This window comes from Lithobates pipiens, unplaced genomic scaffold, assembly GCF_037356315.1.
Source record: "Lithobates pipiens isolate NorthernLeopardFrog02 unplaced genomic scaffold, aLitPip1_a1.2 Scaffold_16, whole genome shotgun sequence".
Classification (NCBI taxonomy): Eukaryota; Metazoa; Chordata; class Amphibia; order Anura; family Ranidae; genus Lithobates; species Lithobates pipiens.
Window position 1 is genome coordinate 645,720,321 of NW_027507748.1, and position 27,741 is coordinate 645,748,061.

General features: G+C 40.9%; 1 protein-coding gene across 1 annotated transcript in view; it reads left to right on the forward strand.

The window, feature by feature from the left end:
* ALKBH8 (alkB homolog 8, tRNA methyltransferase) overlaps window positions 1–27,741 on the forward strand; it is a 75,013-nt gene that overhangs the window by 30,823 nt on the left and 16,449 nt on the right. The window contains 3 exon segments of the mRNA XM_077484333.1: window positions 16,693–16,799; window positions 24,135–24,286; window positions 25,488–25,747. Of these exon segments, the coding sequence (XP_077340459.1) occupies window positions 16,693–16,799; window positions 24,135–24,286; window positions 25,488–25,747 (519 nt within the window).

Consider the following 27,741-nt stretch of genomic DNA (forward strand, 5'->3'; position numbering starts at 1 on the left):
CTACTGGATTGTGTGTAAAACTGATAAGCAGAGGCATGCCTCTACACACCCCTGGTACTGGTGCAAGCACATAAAATCCTCCACCCAAAAAATGTGAAAGTCCTCACATGTATGCACGTACAAACGTAAACGCGCACGTTGGGGGCGCCTCCGTGTGAAACCCTTGATTACAATGAACTTGTTACATATGACCACGCATGCTGGAGTGAGAGCAATAATTATAGCACCAGACCACCTTTGTAACACTAAACTGTTAACCTATAGGGGGCTTTTGAAATGTCACCTATAGAAAATATAGGGTACTAAAGTTTGTCGCCATTTTATGGGCGCACACAAATTTAAAGTTTGACATGTTGGGTATCTATTTACTTGGTGCAACCTCAGCTTTTATATTTTACCAAAATATTATATAGTTTATTGCATTTATTTTTTACCAAAATATTATATAGTTTATTGCATTTATTTGTGCTGAAATTCACTTTAGTGTGTTTTTTACTGAAATTTTGTGTTTCCTAGACCTTCGTGGTAATATCATGTGACGTAAAAAATTTTAACTACCACTATTTTTTTTTCTCTAGGGTGTCTGCTTTCAGAAAATATATAATGTTTGGGGGGGTTTGTGTAATCTTCATGCCTAAAATTATTTTTTCAATGTGTGAAAAAACAGCTCAGGCAGCAAAAAGGTTAACAGGTGCACATGTGGACTACATTACACGACTACACGCTTCCTGAGATGTTTGATAATGCTTTGATTTTTGAATGTGAGCCATCCTGTTGAGTTCAGCATCCATTGTCCCATTCTGAAAGTAGAAACCCATTAGAGAAGCTTCTACTCTAATGACGTGTGGAAAGCTTTCCATACGCTGATCAAAATTCAATTGGTCCATCAAAAAACAGTATTATGCTTGTGGTGCCATTCATTATTTTCCGACAAACATGGCAAGCAAGACATGTGGTTTTGCACATTTTAATGGGCTGACCTACTGAGTTTGTCACGTGTAGGGCCGCCCATTAAAATGAATCGGCTGCCCTATGTGTGAGGAGCAACAATTGTACAAACTGATTAGAGAACAGGTAGAGCTAAACCATAACTGCGCAACTTTTATTTTGCCTCTTTCATCCACTTCTTGTCTTGTTGCTCTGGGCTAACTTTCTGATAGTGACAGCAGTGGATCATGCCTGCTCAATGTTTTGTCGGCACTGCCACTTGTAGCCTCCACCAGGGATGGTGCACCTAGCGGTACAAGCATTTACGGCAGTATGTTCCTGGGGATGAATGCAGGCTCCTTACATTCTGGGCGTTTGTGCCTGGACGCATACTGCCCTAAACCTTCGAACTGCTAGATCCACCATTCAGCCCGTCCAATGACAGTAGCTGTCAGCCTCTTTTACAGTTTGACAGGCGGTTTGCCGACAGTGCAGTTGGATGCCATTCCTGTGCCCTCTGCCCGCAGCTAAATTCCAGTGCCCTATGCAGTGAAGCTAAATGACAAATTTGCATGAAGCCTAAATCCCTGTTTTATTGTTCTAAAACCTTTTGAGCCTGTAATAAATGCAGCGCTTCTATGTGCAGCAGACATCATTCTATACATTAAATCTAGGGCAGACTTTCTGCTGATTGGAAATAGATGCTGTCAGCTGCTGTGTAGAGTTTTACAACCTTCTTCTCAAGTTTTGCTGTCCCTCACAGTCAGAAAGTGAAGCCACAAGTAGACAGACTGATATGTAAAGTTTTTTTATTGGGCCCACTATAATGACAGATATTTTATTTTGCTATTTGTATGTGGTAATACTTGTAATGACACTTTTCCTTATATCTGTTCCATTTCACGTGCCTTTAGTTTTAGTTCCACATTTTACATACAGGCCAAGCTGTGCAGCAAAAGTGACAATAACAGCCACATTGTATTTATATTTTTTTAAATTTCCTCCAAAAGACAGAATGTTGTAACTGCTTTAAAAAAAAAAAGCCGGATTTGGGCTTTAATTTGCTTGTCCTCTGCTTAAAGTGATACTAAAGTCTTTGTTATTTTTAACTTAAAAAACAAAACAAACAAAAAACATATTATACTTACCTGCTCTGTGTAAGGATTTCAGATCCTCCTTTTCTCAGGTCCCTCTTTGGTGCTCCGGGCCCCTCCCTCCTGTTAAGTGCACCTACAGCAAGCAGCTTGCTATGGGGCAGCCGAGCCACAGCTGCCTTTGTCCATTCAGACACAGAGCCCTAGTCAGGCCCCTTTCTCTCCTCATTGGCTGACTGATTTTGACAGCAGCGGGAGCCAATGGCACCTCGCTGCTGTCTCAGCCAATGAGGAGGGGAGTCCCAGGCAGCCGAGACACTTCTGCAAAATCGCCAGATCTAGATGGGGCTCAGGTAAGTATTAGAGGGGCTGATGGGGGCTGCTGCACACAGAAGGCTTTTTATCCTAATGGATAGAATGCATTAAGATAAAAATCCTTCTGCCTTTACAACCATTTTAACTACCTCTCTACCTGGCCTTTCTCTCCTATATGTAAGAAATCATAATTCTTTTGTTTTCTAGAAAATTACTTGGAACCCACAAACATATATATAAACCGATTACTCCTCTGCGGAGGAGACAATGGTGGATGAACCTTTTTTCAGCCTCGCAATATGAGAAATTACTGGTACAATCTCTTACAGAGATGGTTCGTTCCACTTCCAAGCTACCCCTAATGGAGTCAGCTGAGAGCTCTGTTTCTTCTTTAGGTTCCTTAAAACCTTCACAGCCTTTGCATGTGTTTCCTGTCCATGCATTACTAGAACAGCTGATTTATGCTGAATGGGTTCACCCAGATAAGCATTTTTCCCTCCAAAGACATTCACAGCGCTCTATCCCATGGTGGAGAAGTTCACCAAAAAATGGAATGTACAAGCAGTTTATGCTGCGATTTCTAATGTGAATAAAAGTCTAACTTGTCCAGTAGACAATGCACAAATGCTTAAGGATCCAACAGATAAAAGGTTGGAATTCCTGTTAAAAGTCTCTTTTTCCTTGGCAGGTGCCTTTACTCACCCTGCAGTCTCGTCTCTGCAACAGGCATCTGTCAGTCCCTAAGTTTAGACAGGCCCTTAAAGAGTTTTTCTGTACAACCCCAGGATTTGGCCTAACTACCAAAAGCATTATGTTTTGAAACCATGAAAAGGCTCCTTACTGGTTTTCTTTTTCATGGGGATCGGCTATTTGGGGATGATTTGGACAAATACATCCAAATGATTTCTAGTAGGAAGAGTACTCTTTTGCCTGTCAAAAGAAAGTATAAATGCCCTTCATTTAAGTGGATTCTTTCTCCTATGCCAGGGGCATCCTCCTCAAGGCAGTGGCGACGACCTCTGCCATCAGACTCTAGAGCAGGAGTCTCAAACTGGCGGCCCTCCAGCTGTTGAGAAACTACAATTCCCATGAGGCATTGCAAGGCTGACAGTTACAAGCATGACTCCCACAGGCAGAGGCATGATGGGACTTGTAGTTTTGCAACAGCTGGAGGGCCACCAGTTTGAGACCCCTGCTCTAGAGGAAAGCCTCATGGTCAGGCCCAGGCACAAATTAAAGTCCTGGGGGCGGAAACCTGCAAAACAGAATTCTAAAGTCTCATTGTGAAGGGATGCGCCCCCCCCTCGCCAGAGTGGGGGGAAGACTTCTACAATACTCAGGAGTCTGGCAAGAGGAAATTCAGGACAGATGGGTCATCTCCACTGTGTCTCTAGGGTTTCGCATGGAGTCGATCAGGTCAGTGGTTTCTATCCTACAAGGAGGAGAACTTCTGGTGTCTAGCGACATCAGGGATGCATATCTGCATATATATTTCCCACTCGCCAAGGGTTTCTGCAGTTCAAGGTAGAACCTCAGCATTTTCAGTTTGTAGCCTTGCCCTTCACCTAAACCAAGATATTGTCCTACCGTCGGTTTTTCTAAAACCAGGTTCTAGGGTAGAGAACTCACTACATTGTCTTGATGTAGTGAAAGCAGTCAAGGTCTATTTAAAGATGACTGCTCAGGTCTGAAAGACTGATATTTTATTATGCTGCCAGAGGGTTCTAGGAATGGGCAGGCACTGCTAAGTGGTTTTGGCAAGTTATAATTCAGGCCTAATGGTTAAAAGGTAAGATTTCACCTTTTCATGTCAAAGTGCACTCTACTAGAACAATTATTGCTTCTGGGGCAGTGCATCACCAAGCCTCCATGGCTCAGATCTGCAAGGCCCCAACTTGGTCGGCAGCCCATACGTTCACCAGATTTTATCAAGTGGATTAAAAAAAGGCATGTGGATATCGCCTTTTGGGTGCAGTGTGCTGCAGGCAGCAGTATAGGTCCTCAATTCTGATGGCACCCTACGGGTTGTGTCTCCCTCCCCTCAAATAGCTTTGCTATGGGACGTCCCACATAGTAATTACTATGATGCTCTGTGTCCCATGATGTACGAGAAAATAGGATTTTTATAACGGCTTACCTGTAAAATCCTTTTATTGGAGTACATCACGGGACACAGAGGTCCCTCCCCTCTTCTTCTGGGTTATATGTATATTGCTTTGCTACAAAAACGGAGGCGCTACCGGTATGGGAGGGGTTATATAGGGAGTTAACTTCCTGTTTAGGGTGTGCCAGTGTCCAGCACCTGAAAGGGGCCTATAAACCACATAGTAATTACTATGGTGCTCTGTGTCCCATGATGTACTCCAAGAAAAGGATTTTACAGGTAAGCTGTTATAAAATCCTATTTTTGAATGAATGGGTAGGGGTACTATGGTACCCAATACTCATTCACATGGGGGGCGTGGGATCTGTGTGTCCTGCTTGTTAAAGGGGGCTTCCAGATTCCGATAAGCCCACCGCCTGCAGACCGGCATGGGGTTCTCCTTAAAACCCATACCATACTCGAAGGTCCTGATTTGTATTGGGGACCCCACGCTGCCATGCTGCCATTCATAAGTCACACACCTTTTGCACCTAAATCGTATATGTATCATGCAGTTGTGACTTTCATGCGACTTTTGAGAGTTTACATTGAGGTCTATGGGCCTCAAGTTGCAGGAAAGTCAGACTAAAGTAGTGCAGGAACTACTTTGAAGTTGCTACACATTGAAGTCACACAGATATGATTATCATTGAGAAACATGGGGTGCAACTTGTCATGCGACTTTGGGGTCCAAAGTCATGATGACAAGTCGCACAAGTGTGAATGGCGCCTAAGACTATCCTGTTCACATAGTGACAACACTGCAGCGATTTTACTGCAGAATAAACAGCATTGTCACCTTGTTACGGGAGTAAGTAAAGGACCTACCGACAGGATCAACAGTTAATAAAATTACGTTACAGGGGAGATTTAGGAATACAAAAACTGATGTGTTAATTCTAATAACAGATTGTATCATGTTTTTTTGTTTTTGCATAGTTCTATTTTAATTTTTTTATAGTGTGAGCAGCCTGCTTTCTGGCTTTGTTACCTGAGGGCCATTTTAATTGTGTTTTATGTGTTTGCGTTGGAAGTGTCTTTGCTGTTCCTGCTAGAGGGGAAAGTTTGTGAACGCATGATGTGGGCATAATAAAAATTTACATTGCCTGCCACAAGCTGACGGGGAACAAAATGAACTTGGGGAGGAGGAGGGTACAGTCTTTCTCTAGCCTTCCAGGGACAAGTGTTCTATAAGAATCTGAATTGCAGCGAGAGCCTTGACGTCAGCTGCTGGTATGGCCAACCTATGAGCATTGTGACCCTAGGGAACAGAGAGAAGGAAAAAAGGTGCCCAATGCTGTTTTAATTCCGTTACATTTTTTGTAAAGGGGAAATATTAATATTTAACAAGCACTTTATAGAGATTTTCCTGGTAAATTATTTATAGCAGAGTTATTAATGCAGAGGCTGTTTGAGTTCTGTGTTGTTTATAATGCCTGAGGCTTTTCGTTTTGTAGTCTGAAAAACTATAACACTGTTTTTTAGGATGGAATATATGAAGAATAATCATTCCAAATGAATGCACATACTGGAAAATAATGCGTTTTTGTATGGTGAGTCTGTGAATTGACCAGACTCTGTAAAAAGCCATTACAATCTGGGTTGGTCCTCTAGGTATGGACAGGCTCTTTAAGTGCCCGTGGTGGTTGGATTTTTCTTGATGCAAAGGAGGAATTATAGCTACACATACTTACAGAGCGCTGACATTCTTCTAACAACCCCTAAAGGAAATTCATCCGTTGAGGTCCGGAGGCCTGGAACTGTGTAAACCGGCAAGTTCATTGTTTTTTTTTAGCACTCCGAGGGGCCAGACTAGAGCCAGTGGTAGTAGAAAATGCCCTGATGTCAGTAGGAATAATTGAGAAATAATGCCCCATCATCGGTGTCAGTGGGAGGAATAGTTCCCCCATCATTGATCCCAATGGGATGAATAGTGCCCCATCATCGGTGTCAGTGGGAGGAATAGTGCCCCATAATTGGTGTCAGAGGGAGGAATAGTGGCCTATTGTTGGTGTAAATGGGAGGAAGAGTTCCGTATTGGTGTCAGTGGGTGGAATAGTGCCTCATTATTGTGTGGTGTAGATATCCAGCGCTATCTAATCATGTTCATGAGGTTTGTGTAATACTCAGACAAAATGCAATATCGGTATCCTCCTGCAAAAAGAATAAATTAGTGAATGGTGTTTCCTCTAACACAAATTTTAAAAATTAGGGATTCAAAATCCATAAACATTAAATTTGTATCCTATAAGTCCATAAGACCCCTTTCACAGTGAGGTGCTTTTCAAGAGGCGTTCACGCTAAAAGAAAGCTCCTGAAAAGCTCAAGAAAAACTAACGAATGCTTTCAAACTGGAGCAGTGCGCTAAAATACCCCTCTCCATTTGAAATTAATGGAAAGCTCTTCAAACGCGTCTGTAAAGCTCTTCAAAAACGCTCTGTGTTTTACTGGCTGTTTAGAAGCGCCTCAGTGTAAAAAGGGCCTAAGTGATCCTTTAAAGTGCTCCAGTGACAAGTGCTGTCAAAGTGCCGTTTTGTGCTCCGCTCTGTATGTGCCCTCATTCACCGACTTTTATAGTGGGTTATGCTCCTGTGTTAAAATATGGGGCTTTCAATCCTCCAGTAGATGGCCGTATCTTTTCCTCTGCAAAGTTTCCAACAGTTAGGTGAATAAGCTCCCCACATATGTATGGGGAAATAGAACCAGGAGAAATCCATAGTGTAATTCCATTTTTATTTAATATAAAAGCATGTAAAAGTCGATTTTGCACTTACAAAAATCTCCTCTTGTATGCTGGCATGTAAAGATGGCACTGTAACTCAGAACCACGATCTGTGCTCCAGTAAGCGGACGGGTCCTCACCAGAAGTACCCACGTGCTTGATGCATTTCGCTCTGCCCAGGAAGCATCCTCAGAAGCTTCTAAGTATTACACAAACCTCATAAACACATGATTAGACAGCGCTGGTTATCTACACCACACATTTCATAGGAATTCTTAACCTAAATACCAGCAGCAGCAGTCAGATAAGATCATTCACAGAATTTCCACACTCCACAGCGCAGGGATCACACATTTAAATAATTCCCTTATTAGTGTCAGTAGGAAGAATAGTGCCCCATTGTTGGTTTAAGTAGGAAGAAGGGTGCCCCATCATTGGTGTCAGAGGGAGGAAAAGAAACCCCATAACTAGTGTTAGTGGGAGGTATAGTGTCCCAAAGTTGTTTGGGTCTTTCATTATTATTGTTGTTATTATTATTATACAGGAATATATATACAGTGCCTTTGCGAAAGTATTCGGCCCCCTTGAACTTTTCAACCTTTTGCCACATTTCAGGCTTCAAACATAAAGATATACATTTTTTATTTTTTGTGAAGAATCACCAACAAGTGGGACACAATTGTGAAGTGGAACGAAATCTATTGGATAATTTAAACTTTTTTAGCAAATAAAAAACTGAAAAGTGGTGCGTGCAAAATTATTCGGCCCCTTTACTTTCAGTGCAGCAAACTCACTCCAGAAGTTCAGCGAGGATCTCTGAATGATCCAATGTTGTCCTAAATGACTGATGGTGATAAATAGAATCCACCTGTGTGTAATCAAGTCTCTGTATAAATGCACCTGCTCTGTGATAGTCTCAGGGTTCTGTTGAAAGCGCAGAGAGCATCATGAAGACCAAGGAACACACCAGGCAGGTCCATAATACTGTTGTGGAGAAGTTTAAAGCCGGATTTGGATACAAAAAGATTTCCCAAGCTTTAAACATCCCAAGGAGCACTGTGCAAGTGATCATTTTGAAATGGAAGGAGTATCAGACCACTGCAAATCTACCAAGACCTGGCCGTCCCTCTAAACTTTCAGCTCAGACAAGGAGAAGACTGATCAGAGATGCAGCCAAGAGGCCCATGATCACTCTGGATGAACTGCAGAGAACTACAACTTAGGTGGGAGAGTCTGTCCATAGGACAACAATCAGTCGTACACTGCACAAATCTGGCCTTTATGGAAGCGTGGCAAGAAGAAAGCCATTTCTCAAAGATATCCATAAAAAGTCTTGTCTAAAGTTTGCCACAAGCCATCTGGGAGACACACCAAACATGTGGAAGAAGGTGCTCTGGTCAGATGAAACCAAAATCGAACTTTTTGCCCACAATGCAAAACGATATGTTTGGCGTAAAAGCAACACAGCTCATCACCCTCAACACACCATCCCCACTGTCAAACATGGTGGGGGCAGCATCATGGTTTGGGCCTGCTTTTCTTCAGCAGGCACAGGGAAGATGGTTAAAATTGAGGGAAAGATGGATGCAGCCAAATACAGGACCATTCTGGATGAAAACCTGTTGGAGTCTGCAAAAGACCTGAAACTGGGACGGAGATTTATCTTCCAACAAGACAATGATCCCAAACATACAGCAAAATCTACAAAGGAATGGTTCACAAATAAACGTATTGTTGTGCTTTTTAAGGAAATTTTCCCGCACAATATTTACTAAGTAATTTTTTAACGAAGATATTTTAAAGATACAGAATCAATCTATATGACACAGTCTATACATGTGAAACGTATTCACGGAGACGAGTGATCATACGAAATAGTTACATTTATTGATTGACAGAAAACAAATATTTACATGAAATATTAAAATACAGATTGCATTACTTGATCATTTTGACAATTAATGGAAACGCCCTCAAACTGGGCGTAGTAGTACCTTGGACCCAATTATCACCATTATCACTTCTCGGTAGAATCAATAACCTTTTGATAATTGACAATTAAACAGAATGTCTGTATTTCACACGTCCAACCGTTACTATACTGCAGGTAAGTAAGTGGTTAACAATGTGAAATAAATTATAGACATTTGTTTGTCAATAAAATTGGCATCTATGTAAAAAGAAATTTATAATGAAAAATGTAATTTAGAGAAAAATCTAAAAGGCGGTTATTGATTCGGGAGAAATATTTCAATAATAGAATATTCAAAACAATCAATATTTAAGAGAACATAGATTAAATGATAAACAAACATATATTTACCCATTTCAAATATGACTATTGGATTGTTGGTTACCAGGAATTTTAAGATGGCTGCCGTGGCTTTCAACATGGATTCTCTTACAGAGGAATTACTTTGTGTGACCTCCGAGTTCCAAGGAGCAGGGATCTTCATGAATGTAAAATGTGTATTCATGCATGTCTTCCAGTGTCCCTTCTCAGGGGGGGTCCCTAAGCTTCCCACTGACTCTCTCCCCCCAGCTCTCCTCCGAGCTTTCTTCCCTCCTTTCCTTTTCCTCTTCCTCCCTCTTTTTTGTTCTTAAATATCCTCTTAAACAAAAAGGTCATAAAATTATACTAAGTTCTGCCCAGAGGGTATGTGTCCCTTTCCTATTGGCAGGCAGACTTAAGGATTACCTTTCCCAGAAGTCTCGTGATTTTAATGTAATAGCACCTTCAACCACCAGGTGTCTCACATGTGTTTGGTGTTTTATCTCTTTAAGTTAATATTTTTATTTCTATAATATGCGTTCATTGTTTATATATGTTCTAACGAATATATCTCGCGTGTTCAGGAATGATAGTATAATATAAAATACGCTTAACATAATTTTGAATAATCACTTGCATAAAATGGTGATATATATGCATATCAATGTATATCTGTTAATCTTTAGTCCATTTCTAAAGGACACAGGTTAGATATATATCAAACAATATCACATACAATTATTATCTATATGGATACATGTATAATTCGGGTATCCAATCTATAATTGTTTATCTAAACATAGGTTAAATTCTTATACAGTTATAATCATGATTATATGTTTTTCATAATACTAATTTGTTGCTAAAACACTTCTACTTATGATCACACTTTCATATATAATCTCTCCATGACAAAGTTCTCCAGATCATTAGATACCAAACCACAATATCTCCTTGTTGTGACCTATATTTATAATTTGGATGGCTTAGAAAAATATTGATGATACTGGTATATGAATCTTACTCCAACATTGTGACACAACACCCCAGATATATGCACCTGTCATTCGACTCTCGGTTTTTATAACTGTTATCATCCTAGCGTGTAAATCTCTCCTGCCATTGTTTCATGAGAAGCTAGGACAATACTGACTACTTGGCTTATTGATCTCTCACTTTCTGAGACAATGGGATATTTGTTCTGGTCATTCAGGTTTAATGGCTGTTGGTCACAGGTATTCCTAGGTATAGCCCAAACCTTGCCATATATATTTGCATGGCCTTCTTTGACCCTTCAAGGAGCTAGATAGGATTTTTTTTTTTGTGTTTGTGACCAAACATCCCTTTTGTTCAGGCCACACATTTCTCAATACAGACTTGTAGAATTTTAAAAGATAGCTAATCCCTTTAACATTTGGAAAAACCTGTGAGATCTTGTACTTTGCTTTTTCAAGTTCTCCGAGAGGTCATAGTTCAATGATAGCAAAATCGTGGTTCATCTGTTCTTGAGGCCTAAACAAATCTCACCTCTCTGACCGTAAATATTAAATTTATTATTATTATTATTATTATTATTTTTTTTTTTTAATGAATTCACAACAGTATCCAGGTGTTAGAATGGCCAAGTCAAAGTCCAGACCTGAATCCAATCGAGAATCTATGGAAAGAGCTGAAAACTGCTGTTCACAAACGCTCTCCATCCAACCTCACTGAGCTCGAGCTGTTTTGCAAGGAAGAATGGGCAAGAATTTCAGTCTCTCGATGTGCAAAACTGATAGAGACATACCCCAAGCGACCTGCAGCTGTAATCGCAGCAAAAGGTGGCTCTACAAAGTATTAACGCAAGGGGGGCCGAATAATTTTGCACGCCCCACTTTTCATTTTTGTTTTTATTAGTTAAAAAAGTTTCAAAAATCCAATAGATTTCGTTCCACTTCACAATTGTGTCCCATTTGTTGGAGATTCTTCACAAAAAATAAAAATGTTATCTTTATGTTTGAAGCCTGAAATGTGGCAAAAGGTTGAAAAGTTCAAGAGGGCCGAATACTTTCGCAAGGCACTGTTTATGCAGCACTTTACATTGTAGAGGACAGTACAATTACAATACAGTTCAATACAGAAGGAATAGGATGGTCCTGCTCGCAGAGCTTACAATCTAAAGGAAGCTCATGGTGTTTACAATCTAAAGGAGGCTTGTGGAGCTTACAATCTAAAGGGAGGGGGAGGTGGTACAAAAGGTAATGGCTGGGGGGGTGATCTGATGGAGATGATTCGGGTTCAGTCCTTAGGTGAAGGTGGGATAGGCTTCCCTAAATAAGTGAGTTTTCAGGGATCACCTAAAGTTTGACAGTGTAAGGGCTGACCAGACATACCAGGGCAGGAAGTTCCAGAGGATGGGAAAGGCTCTGGAGAAGTCCTGGAGGCGAGCATGGGAAGAGGTAACAAGGGAGCAAGAGCGCAGGAGGTTTTAGAAGGAGCAGAGAGGTTTATTTGGGTGATATCTGCAGATGAGGTTGGTGATGTAGCTGGGGGTGATTTTGAGGATGAAAAGAAACTTTCCCCCTGCTGTTGTGTCCTGCTTTTAACTTGCGTACCAACACCAGGAAAAAAGAAAAGTAGCTACCTTAGGTTTCGGTGAACACATAGGACATTTGATTAATATCAAAAATATTTTTATTTATTTCTATACATAAAACAATAAACCTTGATTGAATTACATCAATCGATCCTAGATGTTTACACAACATTAACCAAAGATGACCCAAAGATCATCCTTATCTGCACAGTTCATACACCCTGACTTTCAACAAACAGAACCAGACATACTCATACATACAACAATAAAACAGATAGATTCACGGCCACTGATTGTTACATTTTCAGTATTGACTGTCATTTATGCCGCTGCTTGCAAAAGGCTAAAAGTGAAGGTGAAGGCCTCACAGGTCGGGTTCAGGTTTGCTACACTCGGCTGCAAGTGATTAAGTAGGAGACTCGGAGCTTTAATAATTGACTGAACTAACTGAGAGATCTTCATGAGACTTTTATAATCACAAGCCTATGATATTCCTATTTCAACTAAAGAGAATTGGAATGTAGGTTTAATGGAGGTACTAATGAGAGATTAGGACTGGTGACTGGTCATAATTATTCCTATCTCCAATTACTGCTACCTTGATGACCATACATGTGCAGATTTCCGTGAGATTTTTATCTCATGCTTCCTAATAGAAGCGTAATATTGGAACCACTGAATATATGGAACTTTCAGTCACAGTATCATAGGAAAGCTTGACATGCGTGACAAATAGTGCACTTTAAATACAACTGGATTTGAATATATTCAATTCACTGCCATTGATTGTTACATTTTCGGTATTGTCTGTTATTTATGCCACTGCTTGCAAAAGGCTGAAAGTGAAGGCTTCAGGTTTGCTACACTCTGCGACAAGTGATTAAGTAGAAGGAGACTCAGAGTTTTATAATAATTGACTGAACTAACTGAGAGATCTTCATGAGACTGTTATAATCACAAGCCTGAGATTCCTATTTCAACCGAAGAGAATTGCTATGTAGGTTGAATGGAGGTACTAATGAGAGATTAGGACCGTTGTCTGGTCATAATTATCCACATTTCCAATTACTGCTACTTTGATGACCATACATGTGCAGATCTCCGAGAGATTTTTATCTCATGTTTCCAAATAGAAGTGTATTATTGGTACAATTTGATCATACTCGGTATATCACCACATGTATGGCCATAGGAGGCGCCTCTATCTGTTTTATTGTTGTATGTATGAGTATGTCTGGTTCTGTTTGTTGAAAGTCAGGGTGTATGAACTGTGCAGATAAGGATGATCTTTGGGTCATCTTTGGTTAATGTTGTGTAAACATCTAGGATCGATTGATGTAATTCAATCAAGGTTTATTGTTTTATGTATAGAAATAAATAAAAATATTTTTGATATTAATCAAATGTCCTATGTGTTCACCGAAACCTAAGGTAGCTACTTTTCTTTTTTCCTGGTGTTGGTACGCAAGTTAAAAGCGGGACACAACAGCAGGGGGAAAGTCTCTTTTCTTTTTTCTGCCTATATGTTAGCTACGGCTTCGGCCTTGTAGACTCTGAGGAGTGACATAAGGACTTATTTCTTTCAGAGGGGCCCACTGCCACTATTTGGATTTATTCGGTAGTGACAGTGGATATGGTCATGTAACGGTATAAATAGGGATTTTGAGGATGGCCTTGTATGTTGTGGATAGTATTTATATTTTTATTACGATGGGGTAGGGGAGGCTAGTGAAGGGATTAACAGAGAGGGGCAGCTGTCCAGGATCGGTTAGTAAGGTGTATTTGCCTAGCAGCAGCTCTTATAATAGACTGAAGGGGGGAAATCCCATGTAAAGGTAGGCCAGTGAGGGGGGAGTTGCAGTAGTCAAGGCGGGAAATAACCAAGGAGTGAATAAGTTGTTTTGTTCTGTTAGTCTGGAATTGGAGAATTGTGGAAATATTGCGGAGGTTAAGACAGCAAGATTTAGTCAGCAATTGGGTGTGGGGGCTGAAGGAGAGGTCAGAGTCTGTGATTACACCCAGCACCCTGGCATGTGTGGAGGAACCAATGGTTGTGCCAATGATCTCAATGGTAAAGTCATGGGGGGAATATTACAAGCTCAGTTTTAGAAAGATTGGGTTTGAGGAAGTGGTGTGACATCCATACTGATATATGTTGCTCAGTAAGTTTGTGATACACTTTAAATTTGTATGTACATATATAGGCTCTGAGTTTTGTTAATCTTCTTGCTGTACTACATGTATACCAGACAGGGCTTGGCTTAATGAAAACAGAGGACACTTTGCAATCTGTAAGGACATGAAACGCCCACAGTGCTACCAAGCGATAATGTGAACTTGTACTAAGCTAATCTTCTTGATGATGTTCCCTAATGATGAAGGTGACATGAACTTTAAAGTGGAATTTCTAACTAAGCTTAAATCTGCTCCCACCCACTTCTAACACCTATACTAACCACCCTATGAAAAGACTATGTGTATACTTACCTCCCGTCCGGTCACATAATCTCCTCAATGATCAGTTTTAGGGGGGAGGAGAGATTGCCAACAATGGCTGACATGTCTGTGCAGTGACGACACCCATAGCCAAAATATGGGGCAATTATTGTCTGTTGCCCCTCCTCTCCCCTGAAGCCATTGATGGGAGCTGATCATGTGACCAGACAGGAGCACCCTTAGAATACATACAGTAAATGTAAGGTAAGGATCTTCCTTTCACATGTTAGTTAGAATTGGATTAGAACTAGAATTATAAAGGGGGTTGGAGCAGGTTTAGGCTTAGCAAGGAATAGCCTGCAATTCTACGTTAATGATAGGTCCACTTTATATAAGAATAAAGCTTTCTTTTTTTTTTTTTTTCAGCATACGTTGTATCATATAACAAAACTACAGAACTATTATTACAACATCATATGGGGCCTTTAATATTTCTATAAAGTTTCACAGGATGAAATTGAGTACAGTTTGAGATCATTTATTTTCACTGATCGTTTTTTAGCAAATCCCCGCTCTTTACATGGCCAAAGCAGTACGCTACATACCTTACTTTGTGCAATTCAATAATGCAGACACAGTCATCTGATAACTAAATTAAATAATAATTACAATGACATTTTAGGGTTAATGCACTCTCAAAGAAATATTTGTATCTTTCTGCAAAATCTTATTTATGCTGACAGTGTATTGTATATACAGTTGATCACCACAGACTTCTATGGGGCTGTCTTCTAAAACAGAAGCTCGGGAGATGCTCCCTGAAAGGCTATGGAGATCAACTGTGCAGGGATAGATGCAGCAAAGAAGATTTTTTTGGATGGATGTAAACATTGCAGGAGGCTGTGGGACGGAGCTAAGTATATATCTGAATAAAAGGAAGGGTGGGATACTTTGGGAACTTTTACCCCCTTACTGCCCAGGCCAATTTTCAACTTTGAGTGCTATTGCACTTTGAATGACAATTGCATTGTCATGCAACCCATGTGACATTTCTTTTAGACAGATAGAGCTTTCTTTTGGTGGTATTTAATCACCACTGGGTTTTTTATTTTTTTTTGATAAACAATTGAAAAAAGACCATACATTTTGAAAAAAAATAAAACTGAAACCTTTTTCTTCGTTACTGTTATAAAATTTATTTTGCAAATAAATAATTCTTCTCCTTCACTGATGGCCACTGATGAGGGCTGCACTGATGGCTGCTGATGAGGGCTGCACTGATGAGGCTGCGCTGATGGCCGCTGATGAGGCTACACGGATAAAAGGGCACTGATGGCCGCTGATGGGGCTGCACTGATGGCCGCTGATGGGGCTGCACGGATAAGAGGGCACTGATATGCGGCACTGCCACTGATGGGGCTACATTGGTGATCAGTGCTCTGATTATTAGTGTAAATGGTCCCGTCACAGGAAAGCCACTTATCCGCTTTCCTTTCCTCACACACTGACAGCGCTGAGGAAAGGAAATGCAGATATTTTGGCATTTGTTTACCTGGGATCAGCAGTGGGCAGGAACTGGTTAATTCAGGGTAATAACAATTATAATTTTGTCTGAAAGTGCTCATATCCTTTAAAGTAGAAGTTCACCCTAGAATTACTCTATGAACATGAACTTCATGGTGCAATTCATGGTGTCGCTTGTTTGTGATTGCAAAATTAGACTGAAAACTGCTTGAACACGCTTCCTCTTGCATGGTGTGATGCATGACATTTGTTTATAAACATACATGTGTTATATGACTGTGTAATGTTCATTGAGTAATTCTGGGAAGAACTTCCACTTTAAGATATAGCAATGCAATGAGCATTATTTATAACCCCCTCTCCAAGTAAAAAAAAAAAAACGTCCGTCAACTTGACCAACCAGTCACATTCAAACTGTCATGGTCTAACCCAGCTTTGATTGGTTACCAAAAAGTATGCATGCTCCTCCCCTTTCAGTTTTATTGGCTGCCACCTGGGCCAACAAATTGTGAACCTCATCTAGGAATAATTAAAAGTAATTAAAAGGCAATAAAACTCATGCAGCTTTTATTTCACTAACGGGTATGTTTTGTCATGTATATTTTACAAACTTTTTTTTTCACTTATATTTATAAAATGTGGATTATAAACAACATTCTAAATATTAATGAAATATTATTACAGATCGTCATGGACTTTAAGTATCCAAATGGTTCCAGTGTCCCTGTTATGGTGCCACGCCGAAGCCTTCTAGTTATGGGTGGCGAATCAAGATATCTGTGGACTCATGGGTATGTAGGATGGATAAAGTTGGCAGACTGTCATGTCATCCTGTGTTTAAGTTTTCTTTATTTTATTTTGACCCTATAAAAAGCTTGGAGTATTTTTTGCATTTGTCACCATAGAACATTTGTTCAGGAAGTGTAAATGCTAGTTGCTTAGCTCTTTCTAGCTTAAGTCACTGGCCCTGAACAAGTGCACAGGCAAAGTAAGAGGAAAAATAGAAGTCCTTGTCTGCATACTTGTTCCTAGTCAGTGACTAAATGCATTGAAGTCAAAGGGTGAGCATGACAGCCAGGCAACTTTTTATTTTTTTTATGTGTTTATTTTATTTTTACATTTTGCATTAAAAGAGAAGTATGGCCAAAGCGTTTTGGCCATATTCCTCTTTTGGATCACAGGGGTACACTTACTTACTTAAAGTTCACGGTCGGTCTGCTGACATCACAGAGCCGCTCCAAGCTCTGGAAGGATCTTGACAATAGTGTCGGGATTCACCCAGATGCCTTTTAATATTTATAAAAAGAAGCCAACAATGGCAGCATACACAGAGATGCTGCCATCATACAATGCTTTCCAGTTTCCATTATTGGAACATTAGCGTTTGAAATGAAAGGGAGAACTCAGCTTGTTCCTGTGAGTAATACAGATTTGTTTTTCTGTTTTGTATTTTGCCACATTGACAAATGACGGACACTTTATGATAGTTAATGTTGTTTTTCTTTTTTTTTTTTTTTTTTATGAGAAAAGTTTTTATTGTGTCATAGTAACAAATGTACATTGCAAACATAGACATTAAAGTGTTACATGAAGTCAGATATCAGCACTATATTCATTTGTTAGTCTATAGCCTGGAACTTAGTCCTGACATTCCTAACATTACATTTAAATCATGCATTAGTCATTCCTGCTGTTAGTTCAGTTAACGATTTTCTGATATAGAATTGTTTCCATGCTTTTAAAGTCCATTTATACTTTGCTGTAAAACAATATAGAGCCACACAGGATAACAACAACATGACTTAAAAAATGTCTTACATTTGTTTTTGCTTTATTTGCGCTCCAGCACCAGCCTGAAGTTCGGATTCTCCAGCCAACTGCAGGGATAGGGGCCGCTGTTCTCTGTGAGATCAGTGATCTAGTTCCAGCGGTCTTGCGGGCCCCACCCCTCCCCCAGTCATTGCTACTGCTATCCAATCAGCAAAGCTTAAATTCCCTGATGATTGGAGAGCAGTAGTTTGGCCAGTGGGCGCGTCCGATCACTTGGAGCTAGATCACTGATCTCACGGAGGACTAGAAGTGAGCAAAAAAACACAGGTGTGAGTTGTCACCAGAATAGGAATGGAGGGGAAGTCTTCCAGCGAGGACACTTGTTCCAGTGACAATTGTCTGATGAGAGGGCTTCTCTTATTTTAGAGAGATTTCCACTCACTTTCTGTTGTATCATGAGACAAGAAATTTAAAAAAAAACATCTGCAATGGGACACAGACAGCCAAAAAAACAAAAACTCATCGGGTTTATAACCCTTCGTGCACTGCCAAAAATAAAAATATGCATATGGCAAGGTCGTTAAAGGGCTAAAGCATGAAGAAACTTGTGCATTGCAGAGATGTGATGCTTTTTTTTTTTTTTTTTTTGCTTTGACATACCTTTTAACCTCCGTATGTACGACCATACATTTTTGAACAGTGAAATGGTAAATGCTTGTTTTTGTTTGCAAACAGCAATACAGAACTCGCCCTCAGGTGGCAAATGTGTCCTTTAAGGCCTCACTGGTGTTCTTTGCATCCCCTTTCATGCAGTCCCATTCATGTCAATCGGGATGCAGAGGCCGCCACTGACACAGCTGCTGCTCCCCCCAATAAGACATCCATATAGGTGTAGGTCCCCAAACTCACACTGTGTGCGCGTGAAAGTTATAGCCCCTACAAACTAAGGTGGGTGTATGTGTGTGTGTGTGTGTGTGTGTGTGTGTGTGTGTGTGTGTGTATATATATATATATATATATATATATATGTATGTATGTATGTATGTATGTATATGTGTATATATATATATATATATATATGTATATATATATGTATATATATATATATATATATATATATATATATATATATATATATATATATATATATATATATATATATATATATATATATATATATATATATATATATACATATACTGTCATTTTTTTCTTTCTTTTTTTTTTTTTAATACTGCTAATGGTGACAATCGGCAACTTATAATGGGACTGTAATAGTGCGGCGGTCAATCTGACACTAACTGATTCTGGGGGGAACTGACTGGCACTGAACCCACAAGTGACATTAATACAGTGATCAGTGATAATACTACTGTACTAATGACACTGGCTGGGAAGGGGATAACATCTAGGGCGATCAAGGGGTTTGATGTGTGTCTAACTATGTGTAAGGCCCCTTTCACACAGGCGCTTCCGTTCTGTGGGATCCTCTTGCTCAGCGGGGATCACTATGCTGATCCCCACTGAGCAGGCAAATGACAGGTTTGTCTCCTCTCACTGTGCAGAGCGGATATGGACAGAGTCCCGCTCTCATCCATGGGGAGATTGGATGAAAACGGACCGCTTTTCCATTTTCATCCAATCCAATGGATTTGGCAGACAGGATCGGATTGGGTAGCGATGGATATCAGCAGGCATGTCATCGCTGACATCTGCCGCTCCATAGGGTTGAATGGAGTGTCTAGGTGGACCTGATTAGGCTCCTTTCACAAGGGCTGTCTGAAGTGTTCTAGATCTCTGCTTCTCATCCCTGCTTTGTGATAAGAAACTGACAGATCGCTCCCTCTGTACAGAGCTCTGTGTCGTTTACCAACACAGCGCTTTAGGCTGTGATTTCACAGAGCTCTGTGTTGTTTCCCAACACAGAGCTCTAGGCGGTGATTGCTGCCGCTGTGTACAACCACAGCAGGGGCACGCATGCACCCTAAACTTGGCAGTAGGCAGCGATGTATGGGCACATCACTTGACCTACAGCGGCCGCTCGCCTGTAGTACATTGTAAAGTTCAAATAGTAAAAAATGAAAACTTCATTATTTTTTTTAAATACCACCACAAGAAAACTCTGCCTGCCTCTTCGGAATCAGGGTTGCATGGTGAAGTAATTGTCATTCAAACTGTCACAGTACTGAAAACTGACCTGGTAAGGAAGAGGTGTATACAGGCCGGAACTCAAGTGGTTAAGTCATTGCCTCTCTTCTATAACTGGAGAACATTGTGACAGAAGCTGCAGTAATATGTCATATATCTGCACAGTGACTGATGCTTTGCACAGTCTCATCATTTGAACAGCTGGAGGTTTATTGCTGTTTTATTTATGAAGCCAACACTGACTGCAGAGGACAGTACAACAAGAGACAGGAGACAGCGAAGGCCTACATACCACATGTTGTAAGCTTTGTTTAACTGCCTGGAAGTAACATTGATGTCTGAACATCTCTAACATCAGAACAACACATATCATTCTAGAGAAGAACTCAGATGCACAAATACAAAACCCAGCCATGTGTTCTACGTGTTACTGAGATTGTTTAGACAGCCCACGCAAAACTGGTACAGGTGGGCATAAGTATGCAAAAATGTTTATGTAAAGCTGAAGTTTAGGTATGACAGCTTTTACATAGTTAAATGAGAAGTATGGACTTTAAAAATAATAATAGCATTTATACTCATCTAGATGGATGCAGCATTGATCAGATTCTGCATCTGTCCCCTGCCAGTTCTGTACTGAGAACCGAGCGATCAAAGACTGCCGATTGCTCAGTTCTCAGCAATCTGGGACTGTCAGTCCTCGTATATCACTGTATTAGGCACCGCTACTCCAACGATCTAGCTTCTGGCTTCTGTGCTAAGTGTCTACCTTCCATTAAGGGCACCTGTGCTAAGCAAGCAACCACCTGTTTGCAATGTAGCAGGGCAGCTCAACACAGGACCCAGAAGCTAATGGAGATCACTGTAGCAACCGTGTCTACTACAGTGATTTCCAGTTTCTAAGGCATCCCAGGGTTATGGCACATACATACAGTGGGGCAAAAAAGTATTTAGTCAGCCACCAATTGTGCAAGTTCTCCCACTGAGCGAGGCCTGTAAATGCCATCATAGGTATACCTCAACTATGAGAGACAAAATGTGGAAACAAATCCAGACAATCACATTGTCTGTCTGATTTGGAAAGAATTTATTTGCAAATTATGTTGGAAAATAAGTATTTTGTCAATATCAAAAGTTCATCTCAATACTTTATCTATGTTGGCAATGACAGAAGTCAAACGTTTTCTGTAATGCCGCGTACACACGGGCGGACTGTATGGCGTACTTAGTTTGTCATAAAATCCGACGGACAGTCCGTCGTACTTTCGACTGAACGGACTTGACCACACACGGATACCCAAACAGTCCGTCGAAAGCTTGCGCGATGACGTGTACAGCACGTACGACGGGACTAGAGATAGGAAGTCCAATACACAGCAAAAGCACCCTTCCGCCGTGTAAATCCTTTCTGGGCATGCGCCATTCTTAGTCCGTCGAACTAGCCTACTGACGAGCGGATTGTCCGCTGAAACCAAAGTACGACGGACAGAATTTAGAAAAATCCGAAATACTTAGTACGCCAGACTGCACGCTGAAAAAGTCCGCTGAAGCCCACACACGAGCGGACTGTCCGCTGAAATGTGTTTCGACGGACTAAGTACGCCATACAGTCCGCCCGTGTGTACACGGCATAAGTCTTCACAAGGTTGTCACACACTGTTGCTGGTATGTTGGCCCATTCCTCCATGCAGATCTCCTCTAGAGCAGTAATGTTTCGGGGCTGTCGCTGGGCAACACGGAATTTTCAAGTCCCTCCAAAGGTTTTCTATGGGGTTGAGATCTGGAGACTGGCTAGGCCACTCCAGGACCTTGAAATGCTTCTTACGAAGCCACTCCTTTGTTGCCCGGGCAGTGTGTTTGGGATCATTGTCATGCTGAAAGACCGAGCCACGTTTTATCTTCAATGCCCTTGCTGATGGGAGGAGGTTTGCACTCAAAATCTCACGATACATGGCCCCATTCATTCTTTCATGTACATGGATCAGTCGTCCTTTTCCCTTTGCCGAGAAACAGCCCCAAATGATGATGTTGCCAACCCCATGCTTCACAGTAGGTATGATGTTCTTTGTTTGCAACTCGGCATTCTCTCTCCTCCAAACACGACAAGTGGTGCTTCTACCAAACAGTTTTACTTTGGTTTCATCTGACCATATGACATTCTCCCAACCCTTTTCTGGATCATCCTAATACGTTGGGGTGTTTGCTTTGCAAAATGGGGCCATTTTGTGGGCAATTCCATTGTCCTGGTGCTCCAGGGCCTGGTAATAGGTGGTTGAGAAATGTGATGTGTCATTTATGCTCCTAGAATGCCTGAAAGTGCCACGTCAATGTTGGGCCTTTGTATGTGGCCAGGCTCTGTAAAAGTCTCACACATGTGGTATCGCCATACTCAGGAAGAGTAGCAGAATGTATTTTGGGGTGTAATTTGTTGTATGCATATGCTGTGTGTGAGAAATAACCTGATAATATGACAATTTTATAAAAAAAAATCTTCATTTTGCAAAGGATTGTGGGAAAAAAATTACAACAAAAAAAAAACTCACCATGCTACTTACTTAATACCTTGGAATGTCTACTTTCTAAAAAGGGAGTCATTTGGGGGGTATTTGTACTTTCCTGACTTGTTAAAGTCTCAAGAAATGAGATACACCTAATGTACTGAAGGCCTGATAAGATGTGTTCAATTTTCATAGTTAGTTTGTAGACTCTATAACTTTCACAAAGACCAAATATACACTAATCTGGGTTGTTTTTACCAAAGATATGTAGCAGTATATATTTTGGACAAAATTTATGAAGAAAAATTACCAATTGGCAAAATTTTATGACGGAAACAAAGAAAGGGGCATTTTTTTCACAAAATTTACAGTCTTTTTTTTTTTTATTTATAGCACAAAAAATAAAAAACCCACTAGTGATTAAATACCACCAAAAGAAAGCTCTATTTGTGTGAAAAAAGGGCGCAAGTTTTATATGGGTACAGTGTTGCATGACTGAGTAACTGGCATTCAAACTGTAAGAGCCCTGAAAATTGGTCTGCGCAGGAAGAGGGTGTAGGTGCCCTGTACTGAGGTGGTTAAAGAAGAAGATACAGGTCTGTGAGAGCCAGAAATCTTGCTTGTTTGTAGGTGACCAAATACTTATTTTCCACCATAATTTGCAAATAAATTCTTTCAAAAATCAGACAATGTGATTGTCTGGATTTGTTTCCACATTTTGTCTCTCGTAGTTGAGGTATACTTATCATGACAATTACAGGCCTCTCATCTTTTTAAGTGGGAGAACTTGCACAATTGATGGCTGACTAAATACTTTTTTGCCCCACTGTACTTACGGTACGGTCCAGCGGAACTATGTACAAATATCTCAACTTCAGCTTATACGTTCAGGCTCAGCTCAGAAGACTTTGACAAGCAGATGTGTTACCTTATCGGTGATATTTTGCTTTTATGAGGGGCAGATGTATAAGACTGGCAGGGGGCTGGGGGCAAGTACAGGTACAGAATAAGTGTAACCATAGGTGCACCCACAAGCACAAACCTCTTGTGGATTGTTTATTTTCCAATATTCTACCTCTTGGGTCCTGATGGAATATGCTGGATACCCAGAAAGCAGTAATTGGGACATACAGATATCAGCCATTGACAAGTATTGACATCAGAGATCAGGACACACAGTACATCCGAGATCAGAATATACATTTGATATCAGGACATATAAACAGCAGATATCGGACATTCAGACAGCAAATCTCAGAATATACATCAGATATCTGGACATACAGACAGCGGATGTCAGGACATACAGACAGCTGATATCGAGACCATACAGAATTGATATTGGGACATATGGATGAAATTGCTACTTGCTCTGTGACATGACAGCACAGTGAATCGGCTACAAAGGGACCTTTTTTTAAAAAAAACCCGCCGGCATGCATCACAGTGCATCCCTCATCGTAAAGTATAGGGTCTTCTGGAAGACAAAACAGCTCATAGACTGACCAGTTTATTAGTTCTTTATGGATGTTTCCACTTCATTTATTTTTCAATAGCAAAGACCGTTTCTTTTTCTCCCTCCTAATGTAATGGCCGTGTGGCTGACAGTTTCAACAGCTGCATATTGACTTTGACACTCAATCGTGACTGCTAAGGCCATTTCCCCCTCTTCCTTGCTCCACACCATGTAATTATTTTCCTTCATTTCAGCATCACTCCAAGAAAGTTTGACGTGATTCAAGTGTCAGAAGGGCAGAAAGTTGGTACTGTCAGCGGGAACACAGAGGCATTAACGTTAAACAAGAGAGGGACAAGGACATCCTTCACTTTCAGGAAAATCCGACATAGTCCCTGTAAATGTGGTACGTCTTATAGAGATTTTTTTTTATTTTTATTTTTTTAATAAGATATTTAAACAGAATGAGAAAATACTCTGGCCGGCAAACATTGCCCATTATATTTTCGTGCTCTCCACACCTGACATTCTCTGGCTTCACTTCCTCTTATACACTGTAACCCAGGTACAGAGGAGAGAGGTGGGAGATCTAGAGAGACATTGCACAAGGCTTATTACATCTAAATGCTCCTATGTGACGGTTTAAACAGACCCCAAATTTCTGAGATGCACAAACCTCATAGAGTAAAAATAGTAAAAAAAAAACCTTTACCTCCTTAAAGGGTAACACCATTTTCGTGAGGAAATTTTTTTTTTTGCAAATAAGCGCATTCATTTGCGACATGAGTCATATTGTAATTGAATGTTATTGCAAAATTACCTTTCCTTTTCAATCTGCAGCTCTGTCTTTTCTGAAAATGCAATTCAATATGGCTACCTGGAGGTGTTCTGTACACAGAATGTGTACAGAACACCCTCCCAGATATGTAATTTCCTGCTTGTGTGATTGGCTCACCAATTTTGCCAGAAGTCTGCACTGAGATACAAGTCATATTTCAGGCATCCCCTGCAACGAAAAAGTAATTTTTGGTGAGATACTTTCAATAGGAAATCAGGGCTAAAGTGATGCAGGCCCAGCAGCTTTACTCAATAGACCACTGCAGGTGCACAGCTGATTAATAATTAAGAAACCACTCCCATTAGACTCACTTTCCCATATGGACACAGACAAACACACAGGGATTTCTTCAGAATAACAAAAGTTAGGAATATGCAACAAAGTTCGTTAAAATCCTTGTAATCTACATATATCTCTCAGAGGGGGTTGTTTTTTTTTCTCAACAGAAGGGGAGTTACGCTTTAAATGTGCCAAATCCTCTTTCATCTATGTTTCACACTCTCCCTCTCCCAGAAACTGCAGCTCACAGCAGGAGGATTTCAGCTAAAGGTGGCAGTGCTGTCAATTTAGGAACCAGTGGTCAGAACCAGGTGTGGCCAGTTATGGATTGACAGGCTACAGAATTGTGAATCTGCAGTGATAACGCACATAGCAACATCTTCTCATCCCACTGTAGTACAAGCAGATGGGCAAAAGGCTTAAAACTTTGGTTTAGAAACTGTTTGTAGATCTTTGTAAATTTACATTCATTGTTTCTGTTCTCATGCAGCCTTCCCATCAGTCTGCGACAGTCAACAAGAGCAGAAAGGGGGCTCCCCTCCTTTGGTTGGAGACTTGGGTGCAGCATCCTTGGAAAAGGAATACGTCCACAAGGTCTATGAAGACATTGCTGGCCACTTCAGCAGCACCAGACACACTCCATGGCCCAGAGTGGTGGACTTTCTCAGGTCTTTGCCAATGGGTTCTCTTGTGGCTGATGTGGGCTGTGGCAATGGGAAATATCTTGGCGTCAATAAGGACTTGTACATGGTAAGTTAATGTAAATATGATTTTGGAACTGCTGTTAAACATGAACTGTTCAACTTATGAACTGACTGGTCCATAATTGGCAAGCAAACCACTCTAGTGTAGTCTGTCCTTATGACCTAGTTATTGCCTCGTTGGCTTCCGGCATTTTTCCTTGTTGCATAGCAGAGAGGGGGAGATAAAGCTAGGCTACCATTCATAGCCCAAACGTCAGACACCTGCGCCTTTTTTTGAGGGCTGGAGGGGTGCTTGCACCATATTAGCAGTCGGGGGATTGGTTATATATAGAGCCGAGGGCTTAGCCATTGATGTTTTTATAAAGGTTTACATTTGCATATTACTAACAGTGTTGCTCAGACTGCTTATACAGCACATTTTGTGCGAAGGATGAATACTTCTAAAACAGCTGATGGAATGGATCATGAAAGTACTGCTACCGTATGTTTACATGTTTTGGTAACGGAAACATTCACCTTTTACAAGGTTTTCTCCCAGCTCCCTTCCTTTAGCCCCCTCAAATACCACAGTCATGTCCTACACTGCAGTTCTGTACTTGCCTCCTTCGACAGCTGTGGCCTCCTGTGCTATCTGCAGCCCAGCCAGGAAAACCTATCGTAAGACTGCCAACACCTGCACACTAATGTTGCATAGACTTGAATGGGCTGCACCTGTACTGCAATGCCCTGTGTAGGTCTCAAGTGTTGGGCAGTTTTGGTAATAAAGAAACATGAGTATGAACCCACAGATATTTTTGATGGTGCGATATATATAGTTTCACTCTTAAATTTCCTATACACATTATATACATCCTTCCTGCTTATAGGTTTAGTGGGACAGAAAATGTTGAGTTAGAGAATGCAAAGCTGGTTTTCCCTTCAGCTTCTCTCACTTGGTTACAATTTGTAATTTAAGTATATTGTATATATTGTGTGCAGTGTGTTATTGGACAGGGAAAAATGGGATTGATCCAGTGAAAGCTTGTTCCATTCTATTCTCTTATGTTTAAAGCAGTAGATTTAGTGATTGTAAAGTCTTGTTTTTTTTTTTCTATAAAAATAACAAACCTATTATACTTACCTGCCCTGTGCAGTGGCTTTGCACAGAGCAGCCTGGATCCTCCTCATCTCGGGACCCTCTTCTGTGCTCCTTGCCCCTCTCTCCTGTTTTGTGCCCCCAAAGCAAGCAGCTTGCTATAGGATCACCCGAGCTGAGTCACAGCTCTCTGTGTCCATTCAGACACAGAGCCTCGGCCTGCCCCCCTTCCCCCCTTGATTGGTAAACAAAAGCGGAAGCAACTGTGTCTCAGCCAATCAGGAGGGAGTGTCTCGGCCGGCTGAGACACACATGGACATCGCTGGACAGAGGTGGGGCTCAGGTAAGTATTAGGGGGGCTTCTGCGCAATTGAAGGCTTTTATCTTAAAGCATTTGTTAACCCCCCCCCAAAAAAAGAAAAGAGTATCCTGCTCCTTTTAATACATGTTATATGACACAGTGCTTGTCCTGTGTCATTTGGCCCCCTGTAACACCTAAAAAAAAAACCTGTCTGATCCTGTCAGTTTTTCTCCACCCCTCTGAAAACTGACCACGATGTATCATGGCTGCTGAGACCAGAAACTGTGGTCAGTTTACATGCCTCCGTCATCAGCAGCCTTATATCTGCTCTCCTCTCTGCTCCTGTATCCTCCTACCCCTCCCATCTATGTATTTTTGTGAGCCGCCCCTCCCCCTCCTGCTGCTATCCTAACACTAACCTGTATACACCATCAGCACTGCCTCCTATTGCAGTGTCTCTTTCTGTGAATGATATATAAATGCTGCAAATACCTCATTTAAGAGCCTAGATTGCGATCACATGGCCAGCCAGCTTTCTCCTCCTCTCAGAATCTCAGCCCTGCCCGCTGCATCTCTCAGTGGTGGAAAGGAGAAAGCTGACCAGTCATGTGATCGCAATCTCGGCAGTGTAATTGGGTATTTGCAGCATTTACTTTAATAAATC